This window comes from Podarcis tiliguerta (genome assembly GCF_965153285.1).
Source record: "Podarcis tiliguerta genome assembly, chromosome: Z".
Lineage (NCBI taxonomy): Eukaryota > Metazoa > Chordata > Lepidosauria > Squamata > Lacertidae > Podarcis > Podarcis tiliguerta.
In genome coordinates, this window is record NC_139553.1 from 20,336,855 (window position 1) to 20,351,549 (window position 14,695).

Below are 14,695 nucleotides of genomic sequence, written 5' to 3' on the forward strand. Positions count from 1 at the left end.
AAAATTTTAGTAGTGAAGGAAAGGAGCTCTGCATTTGCACAGAGGAATCATTCTTATTAAGGACATGATTCCACATGATTCCAAGCTTGATTTAACAAAAAAAAAGTCTCAGAAGCAAGCACTGGTTACAATATTTCTAACATTTGAACACTTAAAGTTCATCCAGACAGCTCAGAATGGCCATGTTTTAACTTCCCAACCACCCTGTAGGGAAGTAAGAAAGACTGGAAGATTGTGACTTGGCTCATCCCAAAGAATTCTGGGAGTTGTGGTTTGTTATGGGTGCTGAAAGTTGTTAGGAGACCTCCTTTTCCTTCCCCACAGAACTACAGTTCCCAGAGTTCCTGTGAAGAGGGATTGACTGCTAAACCACTCTGGGAATTGTAGTCCTGTGGGGGAAGGAATAGAGGGCCTTCTCAGAACTCTCAGCACCACCGTTGCCCCCTGACCATGTACGGAGATATACCGATACTGAGAATGCATGTGCTGAGAATTATCCCTGCAACTATTATGCGGGGAATTCTCTGGGAGCAATTTTGGGGTCCATAAAAGGGGTCTGTGACTATTATGCGGTGGTGACTAGTATGTGGTGAAATACAGTAAGCGGTTTATATGCAGGGAGTTGGACTGGAGGACCCTTGGGGTCCATTCCAATTCTACAGTTCTATGATTCCATGAGACTTCTATTCTCCTCCCAGCGCTACAAACTCTAGTTTCCTCTGAAGAGGAACCAATCATTAAACTACTCAATAATTGTTGTAGCCACCTATTTTTCCTCCAACGCTACAATTCCCAGTACTTCCTGTGACTGTTAAACCACTCTGGGAATTGTAGCTCTGTGAGAGGATTGGGTGGGGCTCGTAACAATTCCCAGCCCCTGTAGGCTGTAGCTCCCAGAATTCGTTGGTGGGAGCCACGACTGTTCGAAGTGGTATCCTAGCACTTTAAATGTATGGTGTGGCCTTGGCGTTCATAAGGACGAACTTTCTGGATAGGGGAAGGTGAGATCTACAAGACTGAAAGCTACCTGCCTCTATAAGCAGCTACATAGCATCATGGCGAGGAGTTTCCCACCACACCATTCACCCAGAGATGTTAGCTGTCTACATGGAGAGGTTTCCCTTTTTCCCTGAGGAAGCATTCAGTTATCTTATCATCTCCCAACTGCACTGTTGAAGGGGTATCATCCTGGAGAAGTTACTCCTCTTTGTGCAAATGGAGCCTTATCTAGGCACACACAAGAGCCAGCTGCGCTAGCGACAAATGGCTTTTAGTAAACTTCACTGCAAAAAAAATTTTAAAAATGGGGAGATATAAAGGAGTCTAGGAGGCCATCTGCTCCATTGCATTTTCAGGCAGCCGGCCTCTTTCTAAGAAATAGAAAACAGCTTTTCTATTAAAGAAAAAGTTCACCGCCCATTCTAGATCCAATATGGCTTTTGGAACAGCTGCAATATGCTGGCAGCCTGGGACGTGCTGCCAGATGGATTTCATCTTATACACAAACCAAGCCCTTGGACTTACGCCACCCGAGACCCACTGAAAATCACTGGGACTAAGCTGCCTTAAGGATACTTAAAGCGGTTGGTGGAGATTCCTGCATTGCTGGAGGTTGAAGCAGATGTTCCTTTCCAACTCTGCAGTTCTATGATTCTAGGGTTGTGTGTAGGGTTGTATGTGCAGAAATGATACCTTCCTCCAACCATTTTTAGAGAGCGTATTTTCTCCCACTGGGAAACTTGCCAGTGGTTATATAAGCATTACTGAGTGCCCAGAGTTGGTGTTAACGCACCCAGAGCCACCTGGAATTTGTTATATATTTTTTTGCATGGCTGTGATAAGACCATGCCAGCTTAAGCTGCTGGGAGCTGGGGGTCCAACAATACCTGGAGAGCATCATGTTGGCCAATGCTGCTCCACCTCAACCAATGCACACACAAAGGGTTTATTGAAGGGTTTATCTGCAACAGTGCTTCCCCAAGTGGGAGGTAGCACACCCTGTGGGGACAATGGGATTACATATGAGGTGCTGAGGCAAGGGGGTTGCAGGGGACACTGGAGATGTAAATGACTATCAGACTTTGAAAAGCCAGTATCAGTTTTGTTGAATCAATTAAGCTAAGCAACTGATTGGATTTTGAATAAATGTGCAGCTAATTGTTACATTGCGGAACTTTATTGTGTTACTGTCTTCCTTGGTGGGTCATGCAAACCGCTATTCCAAACAATGCTTGTATAAGGGTAGGGTAGAAGGGTACCATGGAACCATGGCAGCACAGGCATGAAAAAAGTTTGGGAACCACCACTGCAATTTTTGGAAGCTCTTTCTGATTTCTAGCCCAGCCACAAGGAGGAGCACTTTACAAGTAGTTCGAGACAGAAAGGACCAATGGAGAAACATCTGTGCACAACAGGAGGCAGTTTGTGTCTGTAAAGGAGTCAGGGAACAGCCTCAGAACCTCCTATGAGAAACAGATGCTCAAAAACATGCAGCAATTCACCTATAGTGGGAGCGCTCATGGGTCTCATAATTTTGGAATGAGGTGTATCAAGAAATCTCTAAAATAATTAAATGCATTATTGTGGCTTCACCGCAACTCTCTTTATTGAACATGCGGGATGGAGAAGTGGGAAATGTGTGCTCTAAGGAACTTCTGACTTGGATGTTGGCTGGGGCTAGAATTTCAATAGCCCAGCTATGGAAAAACTCTAGGAGACTTTAACTTTTCTTTGTGGTATGAAAGAACATGGACCTCAGTTCCAGCAGAGAAGATAATGCCCTAGGTGCAGATTCCCACGTGGAAAACTAAGAACGTTTATTTGCAGTCTGGTGGAACTTCGTTATGCAGTGCCATGTTGAGCAAAATGATTCCTGCGTTGCAGGGGGGTGGCTAGACTCAAGGAGGATAACTGAGCCGTCCCACGAGTGGGGCTGGGCGTTCTGTTCTCTGTATGGAGGCGTGGGCTTGAATCCCACTGCTGACACATCTGTTTTAGGGGGAAGAGCCATAGCACAGTGGTAGAGCATCTGCCTTCCATGTAGAAGGTCCCAGGTTCAATCCCCCACCACCTCCTGTGAGATACACCCTGTCTGAAATCCTGGAAAGCAACTGCTGCCCTCAGAGTAGATGGAGCAGTGGTCTGACTCGGTATAGCTTCCTATGTTCCTATGTTTCAATTAAGATAAACTAAATTTGTTGCCGCCCATGTGCTATGGAATTTAGTTTTTTAAAAAAACAACAACGATGCAATGAATGCTCTGCAAGAAGTTGGTGCTGTTAATTTGCACAACTGCAATATTCACTACATTCTTTTTTAACATGACTCCCACATGAGGAACGGTTGCTGCGTTTGAGAGGTTTCAGCTCAGAGAAAAAGTGAAGAAGAGGTGACATGACAGAAGTTTATAAAATTATGCATGGCACACAGAAAGTGAGTAGAGGAAAGTTTTTTCCCTGTCCCAAAACACTAGAATTCATGGACATCCAGGGAAGATTCAGGACACAGAAAAGGGAGTCCTTATTCATGCAGCACATAGTTTTAACTGTGGAACTCTCTGCCACAGGAGGTAGTGATGGCCACCAAACTACATGGCTTCAAAAGAGGAATAGGCAAATTAATGGAGGAGGAGAGGGCTATGCATGGCTACTAGCCAGGATGGATATGCTCTGCCTCCACAGTTGGAGGCATTAATGCTTCTCAATATCAGCTGCTGGAAACCACAGATGGGGAGGGGGTTTGTGCTTGGATCCTGCTTGCATTGGGGCATCTGACTGGCAACTGTGACAGTAGGATGCTGCACTAGATGGGCCACTGGCCTGATCTGGTGGGGCTCTCCTTACGTTCTTAGGGGCAAATGAGTGTGGTCACACTCACTTCCCTGTTTGTGAACACCCAAAGAGAAGCTACAACAGCCTTAGCATTATTTCCACTATGGCAGTTTGTTTTAAACTTTTGAAGTCTGGAAACAGAGACAAGGAAGGAGGCGAAGTGTCAAGCGTTATTGTCTGCAACTTAAAATGTCAATGACTCCAGATGGGCTGGGCTGAATCCAAGCTTGTGTGTTCGCCAAGAAGTCTCCATTTCAAGCACTGGTCCACAGCCAATTGCTTTAGCCTGCTGACTAATGGGGAACTTTGACTTTTTGGTACTGGACAAAGCGAACTTTTACACTCTATGAGAGACTGCTTTACGGAGGGGACGGGGAAGAGAGTGCTTTGACCCTGCTTGCATTTTCTGTAATAAAGTTTTAATGATGAATTTAGAATGGTTTTCCATCTTCATTACACCAGCAGACAACTACATTTGAACAATGGCTCTTGACCCATGGTTTGCAAAACAGGTGGTAATGCCCCTTCAGGAGGGTCAGGGGAGATCACTTAGCCGGGTGCTAAGAGGCAAAAGGGTGGGGGAGGGCAGCTGGATATGTAAATGACCATCAGAATTAGAAAAGCTGGTATCATTGGATCAAGAGCATTAGTTTTGCTCTAATTCATTAAATTCAATAGTTTTAACTGGATTTTGAAGCAAGGTACAATTAATTTCCATTGTGTTATTATCTTCTTTAGTGGGTCATGCAAATGCTTTTTATAAGGTAGGGTAGCACTGGGGGCATGTTTATGGAACTGGGGGGCAGGGAGGCTTGAATTTTTGGGGGAACCACTGCCCTAGTCTTTGCCACCTGGAACATAGGAATCTGCCTTATGCTGAGTCAGACCATGAGTTCATTTGGCTCAGCACTGTCTGCACTGACTGGCAGAAGCTCTTCAGGGTTCCAGACAGGAAGTGCCTCTCAGCACTTCCTGGAGATGCCTTTTGGGTCACTTCCAGGTTTGGCGCCACGCACGCATGATCACCTGTCAATTAGACATGTGTAAATCAGGAGTTGGCTGTATACCTGGTTTTTTAAAAAATTCTGCTGGTTTTATCTGTATTCAGCAGATAAACATATTACACTATTCTATGTAAATATCCCACGTCATATTTTTATGTAAATGTTTTTATGTAAATACTTTATGCAACAAGTTTTTCTTTTATTTTCCCTTTTTTCTTTAGCGCTCTATAAATTGCTAAATATATAAATATACAAATAAGTTCCTAAGTAAAAATTGAAGGGGGCAGGGGGAATTAACTTACTTTGGTGAATCCAATTTGCTCCTTGCGGAAGTTTTCCAGTGGTTTGATCAGTAAATCACTAGCATTTTGCACCTGTAGATAAAAGTAAGAAAGCAAGGCAACATATAATTAATGAACTTTTATTTATTGCATTTCAATCCCCATTTTTTTCTCTCCAAAGAGCTCAAGGTGGTGTACACGGTTCTCCCCCTCCTCATTCACAACAACCCTGTGAGGTAGGTTAGGTGAGAGGTGGTGACTGGGCCCCAGTCACACCCAGTGAACTTCAAGGCTGAGTGAGAATTTGGATTCAATCTGAATGCACCCACTTTGACTATAGCCCTTAAATGTAATTATGCCAATGGAGGAACAAAGGGTGGCCTATACTCACCATCATTGATCTTTCAAGTTCCACCTCTTGAAGCAGCTCTGAAAACTCCTTAAAGGATTCGGCTATGAATGAATGAAAATGAGTTACTTGGGACTGACTCTCAGGGGTTGCAAATTATGTACTGCAACAGCACACAGATCGGTTTTATTTATTTTAGTTGTATATGCCACACACCCCAAATAACACTAGAACTCACAGACATCCAATGAAGCTGAATGTTGGGAGATTCAGGACGGATAAAAGAAAATGACTCCTTCATGCAGGGCATAGTTAGACTGTGGAACTCCCTCCCACAGGAGGCAGTGATGGCCACCAATCAGGATAGCTTTAAGAGGGTTGAACAAATTTAGGGAGGGGGATGCTGTGGATGGATGGGCTTTGCCTCCGCGGTTGGTGGCAACAATACTTCTGAATACCAGTTGCTGGAAGCCACAGGAGGGGAGAGGGCTCTTGTGCTCAGGTTCTGCTCCTGTGATTCCCACTGGAGCATTTATTCAGCCACTGTGGGAACAGGATGCTGGACTAAATGGCCCATTGGCCTGCTCCAGCAGGCTCTTGCTATGTTCTTATGCCAAGGATTTCTTAACTGAACTACGATAGTGGTCTGACCAGAAATGACAGATCCTTCAATCTCTCTTGCATGCTGCAACAATGAGCCAAAAGGTTTGATCAGTTGGAACTAACATCCTGCAGCAACAAGAATGCCTTGAAGGAGATGGGGATGGAAGTCTACCACCTTAAGTACAGAGCCATTATTTATGTCCCCATGCCTGTCATACATCACAAGGCTGAAACAAAGATAAGACAGTGGAATCTTCATGACTTTTCAGGATTGTCCCTGTGTTCCTGCTCTTCCTCTGACTCATCTTAGCATGACACTATCTGCCTGTTTCCTATCATTTCCAGAGTTTTCCAAGAGTGCTAAGACTTTCCAGCTCGTTTGATCAGAGCCCTCAGCTTCTCATATCACCGTAGCAGCAGTTTCCAGTCTCCAAAACCGCTGGTGGAACAGCAGCAGTTAGAGGCAGATAATTCCCCAAATGGCTTTTAAAGGAAACAGTGCAGGGGTGCCCCCCCCCCACAAAATTAGCTTGGTTTTCATTAACCCAGCTTTTTTGCCAATTGCACACATTCTTGCTTGTCTTTAAAAGAGGACTGGACAAATTCATGGAGAAGGAGTGGGCTATTGAGAGCTACTAGCCATGAAGGCTATGCTCTGTGCCTCTGCAGTTAGAGGCAGCGATGCTTCTAAATACCACTTGTTGGAAACCACCCAAGGATGCGATGAAGTGTCCTAAATCCAGGAATGTTATCAATAACGGACTTCCCAGGAACTTCATGATTAGTGTGTCAGCATTTTCAAGAAGCAACACACACACACACACACACACACACACACACACACGAGGAAGCACTTACCAATGTTAATCTCATCATCTGTCAGGGTGTCCCCAATAAAGTCAAACTGAAACGACTGGAGAGTCTGGGAGAATTTCTGTACAGCCAAGGAGTAATCTAGGAAAGATGGAAAGGTTGCAGAGATAAGTATGAAAAAACTGGCAATTAAAATCTGTAGAAACTTTTGGAGCACCTTTTGGATTCCACACTTTCCTCCGAAATAATAAGCGCAGCACACAAAGGAGAAATGCTTATTAAACTTTAACATTAAGATTAGGAGGGAAAGAGGTCCAGAGTCCACTGCTGCATGGTTGCTCACATTGCTGCTTTTCTAGTGGGGGGAAAAGACCTTTGTGTTAAAGTTATTGTTATTTATAGGATTTCTATTCTACCTTTTTCTTAAAGGAGCTCGAGGTGGCAGAGATGGCTTTCCCTTTTCTCGTTTAATCCTCACAACCACCTTGCAAGATAGGTTAGGCTGAGAGGCAGTGAGCGGTCCAAGGTCACCTCGTGAGTTTCATGGCTGAGTGGTGGCAACCGAATCCAGATCTCCCAGGTCCTAGTCCAACATACCAGCTATTACACCACATAGGCTCTCAAAAACGGGTCAGAGGGTGGGGGAAGCAGTCAAAAGAGGCATGCTTACATCAAACATGTTGGGAGGTCATCGTTGTTGTAGCCTCAATAATATTCCCCCCCCCCCATTCAATTACTTGACCAACCCCTGAAACGCCTTCCACTAAGCTGTGCCAGCAGTAAAATAAAACTGCATACAGTTTTGTGACCATCTTGTGCTGCAGACTGCCAGTGAGGTGTAGTGGTTAGAGTGACTTAGACTATGACTTGGGAGTCCCAGTTGCAAATCCCTACTTGGCCATGATGTCCACTGGGTGAGACCTTGGGCGGCAGTCACTGCCTCTCAGTCTAACCAGGGTTAGAATCTCAAGATATATAAGCTAGGCGCCAAATAGTGCCTTAAAACTAGGTTACAACGGAACGGAATGCCTGTTCACTGAGGGGTTGGACTAGATGACCCCGGGGGTCCCTTTGCAATACTACAATCCTTCAATTCTATGATCTCAACTACATTGCTTGACAGTAGCTTGCTCTTACAACGAATTCACTTGTCCCAGTATGCAAGAAGGAGAAACACACACAGGAGAAATGGAAATGGTATTGACTATGGACTAAGGCGGAGGTTTTTAATCTGTAGTCGCCAGCCTGGTGCCCAGAAATCTCCACATAGACACAAATGGACCCACGCCAGTGGCAAAATGCGCCTCGCACCTTGGAGGTTTCGAACTCTGAGTCGAACAGACCTCACTGAGTTGTTGTGGGAATCAAAACATTTCCAGAAGGAAAGTCACATAATGCTCATAAGCATAAGGACATAAGACCCCTGCTGGATCAGGCCAATGGCCCATCTAATCCAGCATCCTGTCACCACAGTGGCCAACCAGATGCCTCTGTGGGAAGGACGAAAGCAGGAGTCAAGTACCACAACAGCTTCCCCGCCCTCCATTCTGTGGTTTTCAATGACCGGTGTTGAGGCGTATGGTTGCCTCAGCTCGCAGCCCCGAGAAGCAAAACCTCCATGATTTATTTGCTTGCCGAGTCGATTTTTACAAAGTGTAGGCCTGAGAAGAGCAGCTTGTGTCCTTTGGTCTCTCATTAAAACAACATAAAGATGAAAAGAGAAAGGGTTGTAATGAGCCAGTCCAGCTAAACTGGGCCCTTCATCACAGAATACACCCATTTTCATTTGGTTCCCCCTCCTTGTGAGCTTGGAGGAAGATCAAAGTATTATTCTTCACCCTGGCTCCAGAGCAAAGAGAGATGCACAAATAAAACAAACAGATTTTGGATCCCAGAAACTGAGACAGAGTAAAAGCTTGGTCTGAAAGATCTAATTCCAGACAACTTGGGGATTATTCCTGAAATAAATAAAAAATGGGTACATTGAACCAATAATGATAAAGATCAGCCTGGTGCAGACTTTGGAACAGTGGATTCCAAAGTGGGGGGGGGGGGGTTGCACCCCTGGGAGCAGTGGGATTACCTCAAATCCTGAGAGGCAAGGGGGCGGCAGGGAGGTGCTGGAGGTGTAAATGACTATCAGACTGAAAACCTGGTATCGCTGCATCAGTTATGTTAAATGAAATCATTTTGATCGGATTTTGAATAGGTGTTCCTGTTTTGAATTTTATTGTGTTGATATTTTCTGAATAATGTTTTTTTTAAGACGTTTTATTTAGGCGTACTTACAAACAAACCAACAAATCAATAAGATACACACAACCACAAAATAAACCGAAAAAGTAAGAACAAAAGGAACATAAAATACCACACCTGTGTGACTTTCCTCCACTTCTGAATAATGTTTTTTATAGGGTGTAGTAAAGTAGTGTGGTGGCATTGGGGATGATGCCCCCCCCCCCCACACAAAAGTTTGGGAACGCAGCTTTTACGCCCAGGTCCTTTGGTCAAGACCAAAGACCTGAAAACAAGGGTGTGAGGGCAGCAGAATTCTCTCTACAGTTGCTCTCTCATGACAGTGAGAAGCAAGACATGGCCATGCCTGCTGTCTTCAGGGCCTGAGCTGCTAACTCAGCCTCTGCCTCATAACATCTGCTGCTGCCAAACCCATGCTGTGATGTCATAGCATGCATCACAACACGGCCTGAAGGTGGCACAAATGAAAGTCAGTGTAGTGTTGTGGTTAGAGTGTCAGAATAAGTTCTGGGAGACCAGGGTTCAAATCCCACACTTGGCAAAGAAGCTCACTTGAGTTGCAGGGGGCCAATCACTGTCTTTTAGCCTATCTTTGGAGCAAAAAAAATGGTATATAAATGCATCAATCAAGCAAAGAAAACACAGGGTACCTTGGCGTCGCAATACAGGTTACATTTACTGGGAAAGAAACACACTGTGTTATCTCCCAACGTTATGTTAAAGCTTGAAATCTTTCCCTCATCAAAATTTGGTAAGAAGAATGAGGCATGGAAGGCTTTTCTGAGAGGAAGTTGGAGGACATATCTATGGCACAGCACTAACCTTGTACGCAACTATTACCTTACTAGATTTGCTGTGCTGCAATGTTTTTATTGTTACTATTACCTGTATCTTTAACAGAACTTATTTAGTTTTAATTCTCTCAAATAATAGATGAAAGATAGATAGATAGATGAAAGATAAAAATGAAATAATAATACTACATAACTAAGCTTCTTGTCTGGCCAAAAGACTGCTACAGAATTCCCATCATCTGTTTTTGTGTTCAACTTCATACACACATCTGCTCATGCTAACTTTCCCCTTCTGACTCCCCTCTCTTTATACTTTACTTTCCCTTCTGCTTTCCTAAAGCATCTTGCCTTTTTATTCTTAAGGCTCCAATTTCGTTTTTGCACAGCGTTCTGAAATTCCAGACACTTTGGTTAATCCTGAGTTGTGTAATCCTTTTCTAAAGTCATTTGACAGGCTGCACATCCCCCACACCTTGTGCTTCCATAAAATTACACAGGGCATGGAAGAATCGATTCTTCCCCCATTGACTGCTGATCTGTGTCAACTGGCTGTGCTCTGCCTCCACAGTTGGAGGCAGCAATGCTTCTGAATACCAGTTGCTGGAAACCACAGGAGGGCAGAGGGCACTGGTGCCTGAATCCTGCGTGCATGTTTCCCATAATGGGCATCTGGTTGGTCACTGTGGGAAGAGGATGCTGGACTAGATGAGCCATTGGTCCGATCCAAAGCATAGCCTTACAACAATGGGCTCAGGTTTACGTTGGGATCACATCTTCCCCTTCTTTCATTTTAGGATTGGCCACAGCGCGTTACATCACACTATGGTTTACAGGAACACATAAATGGGAAGGTGTGGGTAACTCAACACAGATGTTTCTGATCTCCTTTCTGCTGCTGTGGAACTGGAAGCATGCATGAGCCTAAGGCTCATTCATTTACCACCATGGATTAACGTCCAAGAAGAGCCACAGCCTGGCTTGAATGACAGAGGAAGCTCAAATCTCAGTTTTTGTAGTTCAACTGCTACATCACACTACACCAAGGTTTGGGCTTTATGCATAATCTAACCTAGGCTTGTGGTTAAGCAGTCCTCCTTAACCTCAAGTTTTAAAGTCACATTTGAGGAACAAAGCACTTGAGCTCCAGATTCAGACCACACACTGAGCCAAAGCTTAGTTCAGTGATGTGTGGCAGCTGAGCTCTGCTGGATTGGGCCAATGGCCCATCTGGTTCAGCGTCCTCTTCTTCTCCTCACAGTGGTCAACAAGATGTCTGTGGGAAACCCACAAGCAGGATTCAAGCACCAAAGCATACTCACCTTCTATGGTTTCCAGCAACTGGTATTCAGCAGCACAGGTGCCTCCAACTATGGAGGCAGAGCACAGCCATTGTGGCTAGTAGCCTTCCACAGCCCTATCCATGAACTTGTCTAATCCTTTTTGAAAGTTATCTAGGTTGATAGCCATCACTACCTCCTGGGGGAGCAAGTTCCACAGCTGAACTCTGTGCTGTGTGAAGAATTACTTCCTTTTATCTGTTCTGAATCTTCCAACATTCAGCATCACTGGGAATCAACAACCTCTAGTTTTATGAGAGGGAGGGGGACACTTCCTCTATGCCATGCATGATTTTATAAACTTCTATAATGTCACCTAATGGCTGTCATCTTTTCCCTGGGAGTCCACACACTGGGACTACAAACTATGCTTTGGCTCAACACCCAGCCTCTCCCTGAAAGCAAGCGGGGGAATTCTCTCCAACCATCCACAATTTGAAGTTCAGCCTTATCACCATCCTTGTGTTTGGGGGTTTTTGTTCTGGTAAACTAAGATGCATAGAACTGCACAGTTGGAAGCGACGCCCAAGGGTCATCCAGTCAAACCCCTTGCAATGCAGGAATCACAGCTAACGAACCCCTGACAGATGGACACCAAACACCTGCTTACAAACCACCATGGAAAGAGTCCACCAGCTTACAATGGAGTCCATCCCACAGTCGAACAGTTCTTATTGTCAGAAAGTTCTTGCTAATCTTTAGTTGGGACACTGAAACAGTAAAAACCCCGGTCCGTTGTCGTTCTTTCCTCTGGTAGCTTTTATCATTCCAGTTGTCCTTTAGTGCCTTTTGCAGCTCTTTGGAGGATCTCCCCAGGTTTGTGAAAACAAACATAGGAACACTCAGAACTGCAACAAATTTAAAATACTATTACTGTGCCATAGATGTATATTCCACATTCTAATTTTTGCCACTGAGAGAAAGAGATATGAAGGAAGAAAGGCATGCTAAGACTGAACTAGAGCTTCACTTCCTGTTCCTATATTATGCAAGTTAAGCAAAAAGACTATATTGGGACTGAAATTCTCTTCCCACAGCTGGAAAGGGGGTGGATGGGGGGGGGGAAGAGAATGACCAAACAATGAGAGATGTGGTGTATTAGTGCATTTGAAGAAGCGCTCTTAAATCTCTAACTTTTTCTCGTTAAAATATTTACAATGGTATCCTTTTTATAGAACTTGTGCTGCAATTGTAAAAATGCGCCCTAAGTCCACTTATAGTTGCCGAACATGGACGTGAGCTAAGCAACTGTTTCTGATCCTTCTTCAGCTCCTTTGGTTCTCCAGTCTTAGATTTGTTCAGTCACTTTTGTGCAGGTTTTTTGAAAGAATGCACAAAAGGTGGACAAAAAAACCGAACATGAATTTTGTATGCGCATTTTTAACAGAGTACACGGTCCTGAACATATCCATCTATAAAAAGGTTATTTTTGTGCATCTTTTAGGTATGTTTTTTAAAAAAGATGCTCCCTCCATCAATTTGTCTAATCCTCTTTTCATGCCCATCCAAATTGGTGGCTATCACTGCCTCCTCTGGGAGCAAGTTCCAAAGTCTGACTCTGGATCGTGTGGAAAAAGTCCAGCAGTAACTCAAGTATAACGGCTGCAAAAAATCAGTGAACCAGTATGACAGAGGTTACATTTGCACTGGGATTATACTCTTAATAGACACATACTTAGCCAAGTCAGATTTGTCTTGGCATGAGCCGGGACTTTAAAATGAGGGGGGAGAGATCCCTGAAAAACACACAGGAAAGGGGGATGTAGAACAACAAGGTAATTGGCCCCTCCTTTATCAGAGAGAGATCTTACAAAATTTGTGCTTTTATGCAACATGACATAATGGGTATGGAAAAGCTTTTCACACACCAGGTTGCAAAGGGGGCGGGAAGGGGGGAAAGAGACACAATCCCACCACATGCTGTTCCCACTTGGTTTCCACGCGGTTGGATTGTTCCAGCCACATATGTATAAATATGGTGTTTTTGGCAATTTCTACTTGCACAAGCCCTGCCTGCTCTTCATCTGCACTCAGACAGCTGGGGGGGGGGGTTGGAGATGAGGAGGAGGAGGCAAGGAGAGGAGGAGTGAGTGGGATTCCTGGCAACAACCTGTGGAAAAAATATACAGTATATGAAAAGCTGTCTAGCATCCCAGTTGCCTAGGCCTTTTGGAGTTTATGAGCAGGCTGTTAATCTGATTAAGACAATGGCGGTGGGGAAACAGTCCAGACTTCAGCAAATGCCCTCCCATTGCACCCCAGAACATTTTTTAAACCAAACACACTCATTCTACAAGGAACCGGGGAAGATGCAGTAATTAAAGCACATTTCTTCTCCTTTCTCCCATACTGAGCCTTTTTCCAGTTAGCTCCCTTATCATGTAGACTATATTTTATTTATTTAGTTATAATAAGTATTCACAGTGCTATTTTTCTGGGAAAAGAGGCGTCGGAACTCACCATGAACGCCTCCCTTGCTCTCTTATAATGGTAAGAGCGCCCACCTGAAAGGGGCTAGGAACTGAGTTCCAGTGAGTTCCAGCTGAAAAAAGGCCCAGAATATTTATACAGTGGTACCTCGCAAGACGAATGCCTCGGAAGACGAAAAACTCGCAAGACGAAAGAGTTTTTCGTTTTCTGAGTTGCTTCGCAAGACGGATTTCCCTATGGGCTTACTTCGCAAGACGAAACGTCTTGCACCTTTTTTTTAAAACTGCCAATGCATTCCTATGGGAAACCGTCAATACACAGTGGTGCTTCGCAAGACGAAAAAACTCGCATAACGAAAAAACTCGCGGAACGAATTTCGTCTTGCGAGACACCACTGTATACTACTATATCACGAAAACACATCAGTCGCTGCCTCTCAGTCTAACCCAACCTTACAGGATTGTTGTGGGGATGAAATGAGGAGGGTGAGAATCAAGTAGGTCACCTTGATCTCCTTGGAGAAAAAGGTGGGATATAAATGCAAAAAACAACTCTGTAGCCACAAACCTCTTGGGAAATTGTGTGTGTGTTTCAGAAACACACACTTGCAATCATGCTTATAAATGAGGCCCTTAAGCCTACAGAAAGCCTGAGCAGATGAGCATTCTAATTTTTTTAAGGCGTTTAGTATTTAGAGATAAATTACAGTTGCCTAGTGAGCAGGGAGAGAACACATTTTTGTTTTAAAACAACCAGCCAGCTAAAGTGGGCCAGCTGCAGGAACTGAGAGAACGAAAACCGATAAAATTTGTAGACCTGTTGCCAGAACCTCAAGCAAAGGCATAATTTACTGAATATGTCTGGAGCATGACTTTTTGTGCTTGGAACTGTGTACTTCATATACACAAATGCACATTCAGGCTCCAGGATGCTGAGCTCAGCCCCAGGACATCCTTTCATGTGCTGTTGTATGCATGCAAGAGAAAACTGCATAGCTA

The 14,695-nt window shown here is 44.3% G+C and overlaps 1 protein-coding gene and 1 long non-coding RNA gene across 3 annotated transcripts in view; one reads left to right on the plus strand and one right to left on the minus strand.

Moving 5' to 3' along the window:
• LOC310669768 overlaps nt 1-14,695 on the plus strand; it is a 571,559-nt gene that overhangs the window by 483,931 nt on the left and 72,933 nt on the right. The window lies entirely within an intron of this gene.
• The window catches only part of OPHN1 (oligophrenin 1), a 117,590-nt gene that overhangs the window by 73,681 nt on the left and 29,214 nt on the right, over nt 1-14,695 (minus strand). For both annotated transcript variants that reach the window (XM_083423577.1, XM_083423578.1), the window contains 3 exons: nt 6,926-7,021; nt 5,507-5,568; nt 5,137-5,208 (listed from right to left, as the gene is read on the minus strand). In XM_083423577.1, coding sequence (XP_083279703.1) covers nt 5,137-5,208; nt 5,507-5,568; nt 6,926-7,021 — 230 coding nt within the window. The remainder of the gene's footprint in view (nt 1-5,136; nt 5,209-5,506; nt 5,569-6,925; nt 7,022-14,695) is intronic.